The sequence below is a fragment of the Anastrepha obliqua genome, chromosome 1, assembly GCF_027943255.1.
Source record: "Anastrepha obliqua isolate idAnaObli1 chromosome 1, idAnaObli1_1.0, whole genome shotgun sequence".
NCBI classification, from domain to species: domain Eukaryota; kingdom Metazoa; phylum Arthropoda; class Insecta; order Diptera; family Tephritidae; genus Anastrepha; species Anastrepha obliqua.
Window position 1 is genome coordinate 4,214,279 of NC_072892.1, and position 18,395 is coordinate 4,232,673.

An 18,395-nucleotide genomic window follows, 5' to 3' on the forward strand; every position below is an offset into this window, starting at 1 on the left:
GCAGTAGATTACTTCATTTAGTCATATTTCAATGGAATGATTTGCAAAGGGTTTTAGTGACTTACGTTTACGCACAAACTTTTTTCTAATTCGATTTTTTTAATTCTCTACTCCTCCTTTTTGCCACTTAATACGAAAAAAACAAACAATCAAAACAAAGAAGAAATAATTATGATTTAAATACAATTACAAATACAACAACAGCGCATGCACGTTTGTAACAAATTCGCCATTCGAACGCCCAGCCAAAAAATTTGATTATAAATATAAATGTGGGACTGCCGGCGAGTCCAGCAGTCAACCACCTTATTTTCTCACATGTACATATGTATGCATATATGAGTATATGTGTGTTGTATGTTGTGGCGTGGCGTTGCGTGGTGTGGTGTGGTATGGCCTGACGTGACGTATAGTGGCATTTGGCGTAAACTATTTGCTCGCATTTTCTTTAAGCGCCAGCATAAATTAAAACACATTTCACGAATTTCGGTTTTTTACGTGCTTTTAGTTTATGTTTGCTTCTATTTTTCGCATAGCGTTCATGCGTTCTTAATTAGGGTTTTTTTATTTTGTGTTCTATTTTTCTTTGTTATCATATTCGCTTTGCAACTTAAATCGTATTTTTCTGTTTGCATTCTTTTGTTTTTTAATATGCTTAAAATTGCAATCTAGAAATAATTTAGATTTCATTAAATGTTTTATTTTTTGCCTTTTTGTGTTTCAATTCCGCTTAAACAATACAGCAACATCCATGACAACAGCAATAACAATAAGTTGGGACAATCGTATGCAGAATGCCTGTCAGCGCCCAAGCGCCCGCCGCGTTTCTTGTACTGAATATAACGCAACAAATGTATCACTAACAGCACCCAGTAGTGTGCATTGTTCAAGCTGCTAAGAAATATGTAAAGAATTTCCTAATGTTTTCGTTTCGTTCTCCTTTTCTTTTCTTTTACTTATTAAAGCATAAACAAGGCAAGCAAGGGCAGTTAAAAAATTTCAATTGCATTAACGCCAAATTGATCTGGCAGCGGACTGCATTAGCACACTGGCATCAGCACAAGCATAGAAAAGCCGCCTTACACCAAAAGAAAAATGGCTTTGGCAAACATTCAGCGCTTTTTCTGCTATTGCATTTTTCCTTCTTTAAGAGTTTAGTTTTATAAAGTTTCACATAACTTCCCGCAATTTGTGGCTAATTAATTATCAATAATTCGGGGCACCTGCAGCATTCGTTTTATTGTTATTATTGTTGACTGATGTTGCATAGCGGCTGTAGTAAGACATAAATAATTCGCCGACGCTACACCTTTTTATTTATTTTTTATACTAATTCGTCAATGACGCGTTTTCGTCCCCTTTCCCATCGTTTTCAGTACACCCGCTTATCATCCTTCTCTATGTTGCTCCCTCGCTATTTTATATTTTAATATTTTGGGCATGCTTTATTGCGCCGGATGTTGTTGCATCAGTATTTGAAACGGTTGGCTTTGCTGGTGATGTTGCGGCGTTGCCGAGTAGTAATGATTCGGCATAATTTGGGTTGGATGTAAGACGGGGTAGACGACCGGATACATCTGCTGGGTCTGTGTGGTAAATGCAGGCTGTGGGCCGCCGCCAGCAGGGGAAGGCTGTGGTGGTGGATGGAACGTCTGATGTGGTTGGCCTGGTGAGGGCGTAGTTGATGGCGGAGTTTGCGTTATGAATTGCAATTGCTGTGGGGGCGGTTCATACATGCGAACCTGTAGGGACAAAAATTTTCGATTATTAGTAAGAGATAAAAAATAAAAAAATATTGGTCTGGGAAAAAATAAGTCCATTATTGCGTCAAATTTTTGCCTAAATGGTTTGAAACTGTTTTATGGTCGATATTTAGCTAATGGGCGACTATTTCTTTGATTTTAGCGGCATTTTCTTTAACATCAAAAATGCCTGAACGGAATTATTCGAACCTATACTTGCACGTAATTAGCCGTTACAGTATCGGCACCATAAACACCATTCACAATTTCAGCGTCTGCCTTGCATTTTCGCCTTTAACAAAAAAAAAACTGGACAATTTACCGAATTTTCTCTTTGTCAACTACCATTGTTCCCTGCGACTCACAACTGAATGGAACAAACAAAAAACAGCAAAAAATTTTTTTAGTGTGAACAACGAGCATGAACTTAAAATGTTTCGTTCGATACTTTACGATATATCGATCAGTACAGCCATCTACCGGGAATATAATGGATTTCTTTTTCCCCAACCTAACAGAGACAGTTATTTAATTTAAGTTTAATAAATTTGACTTACATTTACATATGGCTGCGATTGGAAATGTGGTGCATGGGGCGTCTGTTGATAATGAATAAATTGTTGAATGGGCGCAGCTGCCAGCAAAGGTTGTCCCGTAGCCGTTGTGGCCGAAACATGTGTTTGCGATGCCGCCATCGGTCCTACACGACATAAGATATAAAAACAATTATAGTTTAATTAATAAAGAATAATTTTAGCACAGTTTTACTGCACACTAACCGTAATTGCCCCTGCGCATGCGCGGCTGTTGACCGGCTTGTGGATGAGTCGGTGCTTGGAATGCGGGCTGTTGTGACTGCATTACATACATGGGTGTTTGGCTGGCTGCCTGTACATGTGCTCCGGTCGAGTAAATGCCCTGCAGCGGCACTGGCGTTTGTGGTGTGTGCGGCCGCGATGGATTTGGCGTGCTAGGACTGCGAGGCGTGAATGGCTTCGCCGACGGATTCAACACATGCGCTTTCTTTACGGTCGTCGTCCCGGTTGTGGTGGTGCCACTGGTCGCCGTTAATGATGTACCCGTACCAGGGGGCGTGGTAACTTTGTCGCCTGCGTTAGTTGCCCCAACGCTGGTCACCGGTGTGGCTGTTGTCACAGGAGTTGTGTCCAACTTGTGCTGCTGTGTCGTATGTTGCGCCTGTTGGTGTTGTTGTGGTGGAGTATCTGCCACTGGTGGAGAATTGGGCTGCAATTGTGGCTGTTGTTGTTGCGGCGGTGGCTGCTGTGGTGGCGACACGTGGTACATGCCTTGTTGTGCCACCGGCTGTTGTGGAGGTTCCTGTGCTAAAGGTGTGGTCGGCTGCGACGGCGCTTGTTGCTGGTGTTGATGTTGATGTTGTGCAGCCTGCTGCTGCTGTTGGTGCTGTTTGGATAAGTGCATCATGTTGCCACTATCCAAATGCGTTTTCTGTTGCTGTTGCGGTTGCTGTTGATGTACATGCTGCGGTGGCACGTGTTGTTGCTGCTGCGTTTGCTGTTGCTGTTGCTGCTGCACCAAATGAGACGGCACATAGTGCTGTTGTTGCTGTGGGACATGCGCTTGCTGCTGCGGTGGCGGCGCATGGTGTTGTCCGTGATGCTGTTGCTGCGCGTGCTGCATATTCAAGTGTGACTGTGCTTGTTGTTGCTGCACAACGACTTGTTGCTGTTGTGCCTGCTGCTGCTGTTGCTGTTGTGGAGGCGACACCGACGGTTGGGGGTGGTGTCCCGCACCTTTACCCAAATTCAAGTGCTGCTGCGTCAGCTGCTGTTGCTGTAACGGCACTTGCGATTGCTGTTGTGGCGACGTTGAAGTATTGTTCGCCAATTGAAAATCTTGCGCAAACTGTCGCAAGTCCTGCATTTGATTGCGCATTTGCCGCTGTGGCTGTGGTGGCGGCTGGTTAGGCGGCCCAGATATGCCCACGGCACCACTTTGCGATTGTGCGTGATTGTGACCACCACCGCCGCCCACCTGCAGTGGCGGTGAAGTGCTATTGTTAACACTCATCGGTCCGCTAATCTGCTGCTGCCCATGTGGCGGACCGTGAGATTTGCCCATAGAGATCTGTTTGTATTTGAAGAAAGCGTTAATCAACCGCTGCTCAGGTATTAAGTAACTTTCAGTATACTAACCTGATTCTGTGAGTCATTATAGTTTAGCGAATTGCTTTGCCCACCTTGATACTGACGCATGCTGCGCTGCGGCATCGGCTTGCCGGAATTCGTATTAGACTCGCCATTTATCTTCGACGACCCGCCCATATGCGATTGGTTGCGATACTGATTCGCCCTGCAATACCGAAAACAAACATGTAAATAAAAATTGCAAAATAAGTCAATTGAATGCGTGCAGAATGTACGTACATAAATTACATAGAAGACATAAAAAACGTATTTAAATTTAGAGAAATTACACATTACCACATACCGTGAAAATTAAACCAGATATCTTATACATAAACAAAGGTATGATAACAGATAACTGGAGCAAAATGGAGCATGCTGGCCACTGCTGGCTATGGTAAATATACCAATTAAGAGAGGTGCATTCCCAAATTCACTGAAAGCATTTATCATAACTCCGAACCAGAGAGTGAGTAGAGCAAAAAGATGCGTAGAAATTAGGCATATTAATACATCAAAGTTTTGGAGATAGTAGTGAACCAATAACTTAAAGAATATTGGAAATATTTGAAATTTTAATGAACTTTGCTCGAAATTCCAATCCGGGATTCGTAAACATCGTTCATGTGAAACAGCAATAAATTATATCATAGACGAATGGAAAACCGGTGAGGTTAGGTTAGATTATACCGGCTAGCCGAAGCCATACACAGAACATTTTGGTCCATAGCGATACCAGATGAGAGACCTATTTTAACGGGAATATGTATCGCTCCAGATGCGAGAATTTTTTGAGTCGCTTAAGCTCCAGTTTAAGGATACAAAACTGAGAACACCCAGGTAGCATAGTCTAGTTGGGAAACCGGTGAAAAACAAAATGAAATTATTGAAGTTTCTTTTTAGATTTTAAGAGTGCATTTGAGACCATTGATAGAGAAATTTTGAAAAAAGGTGCAAATATGGGATGCGAATCGTGGCACTAGAATGTAAATGCACTAAGTAAATGGGAAGATATTGGAATGTGCGAAGAGTAAAAAAAGGAGCACTACAGGGATCAATTTTCTGAGCTATACTATTTATAGACATGCTAGGTGACTCAATAAATTTCGAGGTTCGACAAGAGAGGGCGTTGCTACTAGCCTACATTTTTATTGCTTTGTTTACAAGTCATTTAGAATCGACGTGTCACAGTATTCGCTACAATGGAAAAAATCAAGTATCGTGCAGTGATTGAATTTTTTTTTTTTTTTGAAGGTTTAAAAGCAAAGGAAATTTATGAACGAATGTTGAAAATGTACACGGCCTTTTCGCCATCACTTAGTACAGTAGAAGACGGATAGCATGAAACATTAAGGCTGCGAATTTCGGGTTCCGATTTCATGATTAATTTTCGTTCTCTCAAACTGGAGGATATTTTCAGATTTAACAAAGAATCTGGAAAATTCTAACAGGTCTAGCTACCTCTATTTTCCTATTCTATCCCATCTTTCCCCATTTGTTACTTCTCTCCTTTCCTCCTTGACTATCTACCCTTTCACTTTCCAGTGCTTAAAAAACAATGGAGTTACCAAATATCTCGGTGCTTCTTGGCTCGACTTTTCAAATTTCAATTTCAGTACAGTAGAAAGATGGTTTGCTGAATTTAAACGTGGTCGTACAAGCGTTGAAGACGATCCAAACCAACAACAACACCAGAAATCGTGGAAAAAATTCAGGATGTCGTATTGGAAAATCGTCGAGTGACTGAAAAAGATTTAGCAGAAGCCCTAGGCCTCTCATTTGGCAGTGTATGCAATATTTTGGCTGAAGTATTGGGTTTCAGAAAGCTGTGTGTGCAATGGGTTCCGTATTCGCCAACAATGGAACAAAAACTCATAAGAATGCACTTTCTTGCAACATTTAGAGCGTTTGCGGAAGGATAAATCGGACGTGTCGTGCGCCGATTCATCACTATGGGTGAGACTTGAGTCTATCACCATGATCCTAAATCAATACAGGAGACTAAAGAGTGGTGTAAACTGGGTTCTTCGGCTCCGAAATGTGTTCCGTGTCCAGAAAGCGGCCAAGAAGGTGTTGGCTTCAGTTTTTTGGAATGCGAAAGGAATTTTGGTTATGGATTACTTGCGAACTGGTAAAACAATAATTCCAGAATATTATTATAACCTCTTAGACCAGTTGAAGGAAACAATTCGTGAAAAATTACCCAGATTGCAAGAAAAAAAAATGAATTAAAGTTCGAATTGTTGGAGCATCCACCGTATTGACCAGATTTGACCTCTAGCGACTTCAAATAATACGAGTGCCGGAATGAAAAATTTATGAGAATAACTAACTAACCAACGGGTCGCTAGTAGAAAATTTGAGGCAAAATTAAAAAAAAATCCTAATAAGGATATTTGGTCCAGTAAGAGAAACTGATGGATCTTACAGAATAAGATATAATGCTGAGATCGAACAGCTGATGTCAGGACAAAACATTTTGCGTTTCGCTAAAGCTCAGCGGCTGAGGTGGTTTGGACACCTTCTCAGGATCTGTCGTCCATCGTCCAGGATCAACAAAAATACCTTGAACTCTCTTATTATGGGCAGTAAAAAGCGCGGAAGACTGCTTAGAAGATGGGCGGACGATGTTGATGCAGATTTACGCCTTGTAAATGCTAGGAGAAGCAACGCAATGAACCGAGTCGTATGGAACGCAATCGTGAAGGCAGCACTGGCTCACACCGAGCTATAATTGCTATGATGATGATGGTAGGCAAAAGCAATGTACAGAGGAAAAGGGAGCAATGACCAAAAGTCTTAGAAAACACGGGAAAAAACATTCAAGATTCTATAGCATGATCTGCTCAAATGGTAGGAAATACCTTAAATTACACTTTGCGACAGCAATTTTCGGGCCCAAACCAATTGCAAATGAAAGTACTCATGACTCATGTAGAATAGTAAAACCCCAATTGGGGTTTGGTCTAAAAAAAAGTTATTTCTTTGTTAGGCCCGGGACTTTTCAGCTCATGTGTTATGAATAGCGCTCCTGTTTGAGGCATGCGTCGTGATGTTTTTCCATAAATGGAGGCAGATATTTTTTTATGAGAAGCTTTTTTTCAGAGCAGAAATACACTCGAACGTTTGCCATTGTCACCCGTTGGGCGACCGCTATTGGAAAAAACTTTTTTTTATCATTTGGTGTTTCATTAACGGAGATTTGAACCTGTACACTTCCGAACGGTAGTCACACAGCAAGCCATTCGGCTACGGCCGAATATATGTACATTGTTTATAAAAGCTTTAGAAATGGTTACAAGGAAATTTAAAATGTTATTATAAGCTGATGACACCTTCATTAAGCTGAAGAAGAAAATGAGGAATAATGTGAAAATAGATTATTAGCTTATATGGACGAGATCACTAAATGAACCAAAATGAAATGAACAGACTTTAATTTAATGAAAATCAGACAAAATTGCTAGATTTTAATATTACCGAGACACTTGAACTACAAATAAACAACAACAAAAAATAGATAAAAATAACACAATCCAATATCTGGGAGTACCTATTGACAAACAATTAAAATTTAACAATCATCTTAAATATACATGCAAGAAGCTTGGTAAAAACTTAGCATAGTTTAGACGCATTCACAATAAAATAGATAACATATAAAGACACACACTGAATATTGTTTCACAACCACATATACATACATGTTGCAACCAAACACAAATGGAAAGCGTGCAAAACTTGCCGAATAATGCATACGACATATATTGAAATGCATTAGACATGCATACATTAATTAAACAATGTTAGAGACTTAAAGTAGCTCAATACAAAAGAAAGATTTGCACTAAATACCCTTATGACAGTACACAAACCTTAAAAATAAAAATGCACCAGAGTATTTAACGGATAGGATTGAATACGTAGGAGAAGTACAAAAATATGAATTAAAAAATAATTAAGATTTTTTATGATGATGGAATTAGGTATTATAAAAAACGAGACTAAATATTTGAGGAAAATGAAATCCATTATTTTTGCGTCAAATTTTTGCGCAAATAGTTTAAAACTGTTTTATGGTCGATCTTTAGCTCCTGGGCGATGCTACGACTACTAACACGCCGGTCAATTTCGAATATTTCTGTCATTTTAGCGACATTTTCGACAGTATCGACATATTCTTTAACATCCTAAATGCCTGAACGGAATCGACGACACCAAAATTGCTCATAATTAGCTGTTAAAGTATCGGAGGCATAAACATCAATCACAAATTCAGCGGCCTGGCTTGCATTTTCGCCTTTATCAAAGAAAAACTGGAAAATTTACTGAATTTTCTCCTTGCTGACTTCCATTGTTTGCACCGTGTAACTCACTACTGAATGGTGTGTGAAATAAACTTTAACTACAGCCATCTACCGAGAAAATAATGGATTTCTTTTTCCGCAAATCCTCAAAAATAATAGAAATAATACAATATATGAAACGTGAAGTATTGCAAATACTAATTAATAAAAAAATGATGATAATAATAATAATATATAAATGTGCCACTGACATACCCATGCATTATCTGGGAAAAGTTTTGATATGACGACTGGTTTTGCATCGACATCGACTGGTAACTGCCTCCTTTAGCAGCCACCGATTGATTGCCACCACCGCCGCCTTGTGTCATACTTCCACCGCTACTACCTACGCCCGATTGTGTGTTGGGATTGTTTGATGGTGGTGTATTACGCATCATTTGTTTGCCCTGCGGCACCGTTTTGCGCTTCATCATCGAACCACCGCCATACTTGTTGCCACCGTCCGAACCACTGCCCATACTTGGGTTTGATACCAACGGCGGCGCTGCCGTACTCTTCATGCCACCTGTCATTCCGCCGGCTGGTGACTGATTGCTATTCGTTTGTTGAAGTTGCGACTGCTGCTGTTGCTGCTGTGGTTGTACTATGGTTGACGAAGCCGATGATTGCGCATTAATTAGCCGTTCACCACCCATAATTTCGCCACCAACGCCGCCATTACTACCGGCAGCACTACGATCCGTATGGGAACGTTGTGTTGGCCCATTGCCGCTTGTTTGCGACGACACCACCGCCGTCGACGAGTTAGTTATGTTATTCGAAGATGCCATGGCAACAGGTGGAGGTCCGGTAATGCTACGCGTGGGTTTCGTTATATAGCGCTCCGCCATAACTTCGCGAGTTTCAAAAGCACCACCATTACTAACGCCGCCTCCGGCACGTTTACTACGCTCGCGTTCATCCCGTTCTCGTTCACGTTGCTCACGTTCTCGATCACGTTCGCGATCGCGTTCACGCTCCTTTTCTTTTTCACGCTCACGTTCACGTTCACGCTCTTGCTCGCGTTCGCGTTCACGCTCACGCTCCACCTCACTGCCAGGACGTTCGACAGCAGCAAAGATAGACTCCTCATCCCCATTTTCTAAGTCTACGCGCTCTCGATAAATAGGGTTATTTTCTATTTCAGCAGCTAATTTTTCAGCTTTAGCTTCCGCTTCCTTAAACTCGTCTGAGTCAACTTTATCCAACTGAACCGTGTATGAGGAGAGAGAATCGTCAAACGTGGATTGAACGCCAAAGACATGCTCGTTCTGTCGGAACATCTCATTTGGATCCCAGCCATTGGACGCGCCATCCAATTCAATATCGACATCCCCATTCAACCCGGACGCATCCCAAGGCTCTAACTCTTTCTCCTCGAAACGTATACCTGAGAAAACAAAAAGACAACTCCACACTTACAACAACAACACTTACAACATAGTATATTAGATCAATTTACCGTTGAATTTCTCCGAAATCGCTCCATCCGTTGCGAACGTTCGCGTTGTTGCATACCGCGAATCAAAATCTTTCGCTGAAATATTTACCACTGTGTCAAATGGGAATATCATGTGATTCGGCACATGTTTACCCTCTTCTTCAATTTTATTAGATTTAATGCACACCGGCAGTTCAAGTGCCACATCAAAACTTGGCGAAAATGTGTGAAAGACGCCCTCATAAATATTTCCCGAACGAAGTCGTACATGCACGAGGCTGCCTACTAACGCTGTGGCGGCATGTATAAAATGCGTATTTTTATATACGCCTTGCACTTGTGTACGCCCCTTGTTGGACTGTTGCTGATGTTGTTGATGTTGTTGTTGTTGCCGATTGTCGGTCACATATCTAGAAAATATGATTTTATATATTGCAGTTAAGACAAGTGTTGTTTAAACTGCAATTAGTGGTGCCGTAGCCATGACGCCATAGCCGCAACAAACAGCTGATATTGAAGTAGAATTAATGACAATATTTCTATTTTGTCATAAAAACGCGAATAATTTTCCAAGTCAATTAATTCTTCGTCATTCATTTCCCATATTCAAATTTTTATCGGAAATATCAAATGTGAAGTACTCCACAGCTGGTTACGGGGAAAACCAAGAATACAATAGATCAGCTGATTGCTATGGTTGCGGTTATGGCTAAGGTACGACATCACTAATTCCAGCTTGACCCTATTGGAATAAATCTTTAGCATGCGTATTCTCGGATTTTCCAGTTATCAGGGACGGTAGGGTTTTAGAGAATCTTTAGCTGATTTAAGGAAGGTATAAGTAAAATTAATAAGAAGACAAATATGTGTCGTGCTATTATTATTATTTCTCAATATCATATTGCATCTTTTATGACTATCCATAAGACACTTGTTGTAATTGTTTGGGGAATACTATTTGTGTTAGTCATTGGCCATTGGCCAGTCCGAATTGGGAGGGAACAGATACGCGTCACTTGTATTTGTGTTCAGTTGCTCATGCATACGCTAATTCAATTTATTCAGTCAATGATATTATAAACTTACAGACTAGAGTAGAATATTTTACCGGGATACTTAATAGCTAAATATGTACTATATTTTTGAAAATATAAAATAAAAAACTATAAGAGATAGCGTTCAAGAGACAATTTTAAAGAATTTATCGACAAAGAAAAACCAATATCTAATAGTTTTAAAATAGTATCGGATGTTTTTAAGAACTTGAGAACTTTAAAAAATAACGCAAAATAAAAATATTGTTGGAGTGAATTTTTTTTATTATAATCTGGTAGATGGCATTTCCCATTTTTGCATGGTAGTTAGTAGGTTTGATGGCAAGAGTACTACGGGTACACTACAAGTAGCACAGGAGTGCCGTTTTGATGCCATAATGTAGACAACTTCCTGCGAAAAATTACAAAACTTAAAGAAAGAAAAACCATATACGGTCATCCAGTGTGAGAAAAAGGCTCTCAGGCTTCAAGTCATAAATGATGCTTGAGGCTATTCCCAAACGGCACACTAAGGAACCTAGGCGCTGCCCCCAAGTCCGGACATTAGCAGATTATTCAACAGGATGATTACAAATTTCAAACATTTTACTGGATGCCTAAAAATGCTTTTAAGAAGCTTGTGGAAATTGTGAACCCAGCTATTCAAAACCGAAATACTAACATGCGCGAATGCATTTGAGCGGAGGAAAGGATTATGATTACACTGATCGCATTATTTTTGAGATTTTGGAGTGGTGGGCAGAGTACAAAAAGACGTGGACTTATCAACCCTACTCCGTAGAAAAAGCAGTCTCTAAACTTTAACAAAAAGTATCCCTCACCTATTGAACTTATCTATAGAACACTGGGGGAACTTTTTTTTAAACATTACTATCTTTAGATAATTATTAAGACGAAGATCAAAATTTTTGTAAATTATAAAATTTTTTGAGGAAAGTTCATCGAATACATTTTTAATTGCAGACAAAAACCATTTAGACCTTTTAAATAAGGTTATTCAATCATTCAAAAAAAAACATTCCTTTTGAATGCCAAATAATGAAAATTAAAAACATGATGACACCACTGTACGATAGGCGTTATGGGCCTGTCACATTGGGCCCGTTGCGGAAACACATTTGACTGACGTGACATGTAAAACGCACAGTGGTGGTACAATGAATGTGTTGCCACATATAAACAAAAAAAACCGTTTTTCTTTCATTTCATTGTGTATAAAAAAGTTTCTGTTCATGGTGGAAAGATTTTAAAGGAGCTCTCTAACAGACCTTTATTAGGCTCTGTGCGAATTTGACAGAATCGGCTGATGTGATGACGTTTTGTTTAATTTGTTTACGGTTTGTTTACAAAGCGATTTGTTTAAGTAAAAAAACTAAGATTGAGTGATTTACCAAAAAATTAACCAATGACACTTCGTTGGCGGCTGAGCAACGACTGATTGGACGTGTGAATATGTGTGAAATTATCGTGCAGATTTCAGCTGCCGAATCTCCTGCAGCCAATCCGTGGCAGCCAAATTCCCGCTACCATTTTCTTTTTCACCATAGCTAAATAGCAAACCAGATAATCTATCATCCTTGTATGCTACATGGTTGCTGTGACGAGTACGAGTAGCTAACGACTCGTGTGCGGTTCGTAATTTGATCATTGAAGTGTGCACAAACGAAGCGTATCTCTTGCGTACATTAGGCTCAGGAAACAAGCTGTTTCGACGGATTGGATCCATAGAGAGAGAGTTGTTAAGTAAGTGGGTTTAAGAGGGCATTAGTATCATGCGGGGTACCTTCACATGCCGGACATACATATATTGAATTTGTAGATGTCGCTTTTGGATAAGTGGGAGTTGGACCTCCTACAATATCCAGAACGTAATTAAGCCGAATTGCTTTATGAGTCGGTGGATGTCATTCTTGAAAATTATGCTGGTTGTAATTGCGGGGGTAATGCTAATTTCATTTTCAATTTTGTCACCAAGCATGTTACCCATAATATCTACGTGGCAAGCAATCCACATAAGTTTAATTCTATGAGGTTTGGCAATAAATAGGCGATTCCTGAGAAATAAACCTTTGAAGTGGTAGGTCATTCTTCTTCTTGATCGTGTCCATGTTGGATGTTCGCGATTATAGGTCAGGTCATATTATTAACGATGTCATTAAATTTGTGTCTGTTTCTCGTTACCTCCAGTTAGTTCGCCAATTGTTTGGACGTACTCACTCTTTGATGATATCAAGCCAAGTCATTTTCTTTCTTCCCTCAATTTTTCCTTGTATCAGCTGTTGTAAAATATGGTTGTTGTTGTTGTTTTAACAGCATAGTTAGCCCTGTCAGTGTAAGTATATCATCGGTCGTCTTCGTCTAGCTCATCTAAGGGTAGGCCCAGGAAACATGCTGTTTCGACAGGTTGGGTCCAGAGGGAAAGGGGGGTTAGATGAGTCGGTTTGAGGGGGCATGTGAAGAGGTGGTTAGTGTCGTGCGGGGTACCTTCACATGCCGGACATGTGTTTGGTATGCCGGATCAATTCTGGATAAGTAGGAGTTTAACCTGCTACAATATCCAGAACGTAATTGTGCCAATGTTACACGGGTCTCACGGGGAAGCTGGAGCTCTTCATCTGCAATAGGTGGTGGTTGGACTCCGATTACGGCATTCACAGGACGGGAGTTCATGAAGGTGGTAACGGTCTCCCGGTGAATGTCGTTTATTGACTGTCTAAATACTGTCCGGTCCAGTAGGTTTCGGACAGTTTTGTCCTGGAGTTCGTCAGCGTAGTCTAGGAGGTGTCTCCTGACGTGCCTGGGAGGCGGCTCAGGCTCAAGCAGGTTTCTGCAGGGGTGAAACCTGCGGTAACACCCCAGCAGGAACTGCTTGCTGAGCAATTTGTTGTGCTCCGCAACTGGGAGCATTTGTGCCTCGCTGTGTAGATGTTGTATGGGTGACATCAGGAGGCACCCGGTCGCTGTCCGAATGGCGGTATTTTGACATGTCTGAAGATTTGTCCACTGCGAATCACTAGTGCCAGGCGACCAGACAGGCGCAGCATAGTTTAGAACCGGCCGCCCCATTGCCTTAAATGTCGAAAGCAACAGTTCTTTGTCTTTGCCCCAAGTGCTGCCGGCCAGCGATTTGAGGACCTTGTTGCGATTTTGGACTTTAGTGGCAATTGCGGTTGTATGCGCAGAGAAGGAGAGCAAGCTGTCAAAGGTTACGCCCAAAATTTTGGGGTTATTCACAGTCGGAATTGGTGTGTCGTCGACTATTACCTTAAGGGACAGCTTGACCTCCTTTGTACAGGTGGTGAAAAGGGTCGCCGTGGACTTAGTGGGGGAAAGTTGGAGATTCCTCACAGTGAAAAAGCGAGAAAGGTCGGCGAGGTAGTTGTTCACTTTGGAACACAGGCCATCGATGTCATTGCCCGACGCCATTATCGTGCAATCGTCAGCGTATGAGATCAGGGAAACTCCTGCTGGTGGTTGGGGGAGCTTCGAGATGTAGAAATTAAAAAGCAAGGGTGAAAGGACACCACCCTGCGGTACGCCTTGCTTAATCTTCCTCTGCTTTGACGTTTGATCTCGAAAAATCACTGACGAGTGCCGACCGCTCAGGTAGTTCGCGGACCACCTCTTCAGCCCTGGCGGGAGTGTCGACTGATAAATATCATCTAGTAGCGTGGAATGGCTGACTGTATCGAAAGCCTTCTTTAGGTCCAACGCTACTAGGACAGTCCTCTCGCAGGGGCGGTTTTGGTTAAGCCCGCGATTTATCTGGGCGTTTATGGCGGTGAGTGCAGTGGTGGTGCTGTGCACTCGTCGGAATCCGTGCTGATGTGGGGCTGGGGCCAGGTGTGTCGTGTAGAGTGGGAGTAGGTGCTGTGCACTCGTCGGAATCCGTGCTGATGTGGGGCTGGGGCCAGGTGTGTCGTGTAGAGTGGGGGAGGGCTTCAAGTGTCTTCACTACTGGGGAAAGGAGAGTTATCGGCCGATAAGACTCCCCTTTGTTAGCCCTTGTTATATGACCAAAATAAGCGATTTTCTTTTTTTTTTCTGTCCGTAAGCCTGTATCTTGAAATTATCATCTTATTTAGCACTTTTCTCTAAATCAGCCAATTTATAAAATTGGCTAATACTGCTAGTGTTTTTCAGACAGAAACCTTTGCGATTTTGCAGGCATGCAAAATGCTTAGGGAACGTGGAAGCGAGAGATATATTAAAATTTTTTTCGATAGTCAAGCTGCGATCAAGTTTTTGACGACGCCATTCTGAAGATCCAAACTAATCAACTCCTGCAAAGAGGTGATCAAATATTTTGGGTTTGGAGGTAACATTTCTGATACGCTTGCCAAGAAGGGGTCGACCGAATTGGTATCAGAACCCTCCTACCCGGACATCGGCATCATCCTGACTGTTGTTAAAGGGGAGTTACAAAACTTAGATGAGAGATGGAACTCCATTTCTTCATGTGCTATTTCGAAAACCCTTTGGCTCCAGTACGCCATTCAATTTTAAAACTCGTAGCTGTGTTTACCGGTCATTGGACGGTCGGCACACACGCGGAAAACCTAGGTTTACCATTTAACCACCGTTGCATAAGCTATGTGGACCTTTTAGAGAAGGAGACTGTTGGGCACTTTTTCTGTCCGGGTTTGGCAACTAGACGATTAAAGTCACTGGCTGCTCCTTTCTTCGACAGTCGGTGGCCGTAAATCCACGCTACTAGATGATATTCAAAAAGCGACCCTCCCGCCAGAATTGGAGAGCTGGGCCGCGAATTATCTGGTGGTCGGCATTCGCCAGTCATTTTTCGAGACCAAAGCTCAAAACTGGTCTGCGATGTGAAAATACTGCTATCATCACAGCCGAGGCTTCCATGCTCCCGTTCAAAAAGCTCAACAACAATTTCTGCTTGGGTGATACCGCAGGAATTACCCCTGTAGAGATTTTCTAGAGCCTGAGCCACCTCCCAGACGAGTTAAGCGACATCTCTTCGACTACACCATGACCAACCACGACTGGAGCTACTGGATCGGACAGTATGTAGACAGACATTAAATAACATTCAGCTCCCTTATTAAATTCAGGAGTGCTGAGTTGGTTTTACCCTTGTATTTAGTCTGTGCAAGACGAAATATTCACTGGTTGTAAAGAATTTTATCGAAGACAGTAAATTGATCATGTATTTCATATACTGGTCCCAGAGATATGTAAATGTTGTTCATGTTAGATTTGTGAAGATTGTGATACTTGTTTCTTTTGCTTTTTAACTTTTTGAGATCCGACGTATGCCCTGACAATTTACGTAGTCTATACGGAAGGCGAGACAAAGTGTTAGAAAAAAATCTCAGACACTTTGAGCAGAAAACTAACAAAACCTTCACTACCACATCCTTTGGTTTGAGGATATTCTCCCTATTTATGTAAAAAATTATAAATAAGTCATCAAAATTCGCATCACGAAAATTGAGGTGAGCACAACAAGCAGTAATGGTGTCTAACCTAAAATACCTATATATGCAATTAATGCAATACCTGTCAATCATCGTACACAGTGCTTTGCAAAAAAATTATAAGTCAACGCACTTTCTAATTCATTGGCGTGGCTGCCCGTTTGTAGCCGTGCGTACATTTGTACATATCTGCATATATTATAGCAACAAGAAGATTCAAGAGTAAAACTGCGGCTACACATTTGAAAGAATTTCGTAAACAAAAGACAGAAAAGCAAAAATCCATTTAGTTCAATCTTTCCGCTCGGCGCTTTATTGAACTTTATTAATTACCAACAACACAGCGACATATTTAGTCAAAGCCATTGACCTCACCGTTTCGTAAAACAAAACAAGAAGAAAAATTGCGACGCGCACCCTAAATAGTTAGGTTAATTGGATGCTATAATGCAGCAGAGCTGGAGACTTTCAAATACAGCATAAATAGTAACGTTATGATTTGTTGAGGATTGACATGCAAAAATACAGATTGATTAAATTCATAATCCCGAACATATGTAAACGTCTTGTCGAAAAACTCATATCACTTCAATAAACAACAATGGGATGTAAACAACTATCTGCCCCACGGCGGCGATTGCGAGCACATGGCTTATGAGCAACTCTACTAACAGTTATATAAGATGCAGTCAATGACGCTAGTATGCAAAGATATGGATGAGGAATGACAATCATACTTCAATACAAATAGCGACAAGCGCAACCACTTACCGCGAGACGCCACTAGGACGATTCTTCCTTTTATTGTTGTTGGTGTTCATTTTCGACGTGCTCTTATGAACTACACAACAATTAGTGGACAAGTGGCACTTTCGCTCGTGCCCTTTTAGTTGCGCCGCAATGTGTCAGTTCTTGCTCCACTGCTACTTGTTTCTCGTGCACTACGATGGTGCGTACTACGATATGATACTGGATGAGTTCTCCCAAACACGTTTTTTATCTTTTTATATACGTATTTTACAACTTCCACAGGAGTTGCTTTGATTTGCTGATTTATCGTTTTACTTCGAATCTTAAAAAAAAAAAGATTTCCGTATGCCAAAAACACAAAGTGAGAGAAACGTTTCACACTACGTCAGTTCTTTTTGTTATAATTTTTATGCAATTACAATAATTTTCACAAACACACACGACGTTGCCGTAATCGAGATGTAATCGCTTTAATTTTTAGCTTTCGTTTTCGATATTTTGTAAATATATGAATGATATTTTTTTCTTTCGTACAAGCTCACAATGTGTTAAATTTTTGAACAGCGAAATTAACTTTTCTCAACTTCTTTAATACGCTTCGTTTTAAACTATGAGTTTATACTTCGGCCACTTTATTGCTGATGTTGCTTCTTCTTTGTGTTTCTGCTTTTCTTTATCGGCGTTACTTCGCTCATGCAGGTTTTTTCCTCCTCTTGTGGCCTTAGCTGATGATGCGTTGCTTCTGATTACTACTATTCCGCTTCACAACGACATTTGCTGTTTTATTTCGCTGCACGAATTTCTTTCTACTACTACTTCGTTGCAAAAAATTCACGATGTCACCAGAGAACCCCGCTGGCACACTTTTTCACTTCTTCCAATTAAATGCTTCAGCCTCGCTATTTTTCGGCTTGTTTTCTTCCTCAACTATTCCTTTCGACTTACAAATTTGTATTAAGACGTTGCTACGTACGCAGGTTCTATAAATACTATCCGCAATCATGCAATTAACGCTCGGGAATGATTTTCAGGTAACTTTTCCTCAAAATCGCGTAAAACTTAATAATCACAAAGTTTACAGGTAAACTGCTCTGCTGCTCTGTTGCTCTGCTGCTGCTTCTACCAATTATTCCTGCTCCGCAATTTTTTCGCTGTCGCTACTGCATCGACAGGGTTGCATCAGACTACATAAGTTTATTCAGCAGGTGCTGCCAAGTTAGTGGTGCTGCCAGTAGGAATGAAAAATTTTCAATAGTGGCAGACCGTTTATGTTCATACATATTAAAATTAAAGAATTGAAAGAGAAAAACATTTTAAACGTACAATAATTCAATAAAATTGCAAAAGAACATGGAAACATTTCCGTAAGTTTAATAATATTTCTAAGTTTTTAAACAACCTTTCTGATAATAATGAATAAATAAATTTATCATGAAGATAACTATTTAA

At 40.8% G+C, this 18,395-nt stretch overlaps 1 protein-coding gene across 1 annotated transcript; it reads right to left on the minus strand.

Annotated features, from left to right (window-relative positions):
- Window positions 1–637: 637 nt before the first annotated feature.
- Window positions 638–18,052, minus strand: LOC129253172 (ataxin-2 homolog). The gene is made up of 7 exons (XM_054891446.1): window positions 16,968–18,052; window positions 9,719–10,107; window positions 8,470–9,646; window positions 3,917–4,073; window positions 2,522–3,848; window positions 2,300–2,442; window positions 638–1,742 (listed from the first exon to the last, which is right to left on the minus strand). The coding sequence occupies exons 1-7, from the start codon at window positions 17,015–17,017 to the stop codon at window positions 1,446–1,448; spliced, it is 3,540 nt and encodes a 1,179-aa protein (XP_054747421.1). The 5' UTR covers window positions 17,018–18,052; the 3' UTR covers window positions 638–1,445.
- Window positions 18,053–18,395: the final 343 nt, after the last annotated feature.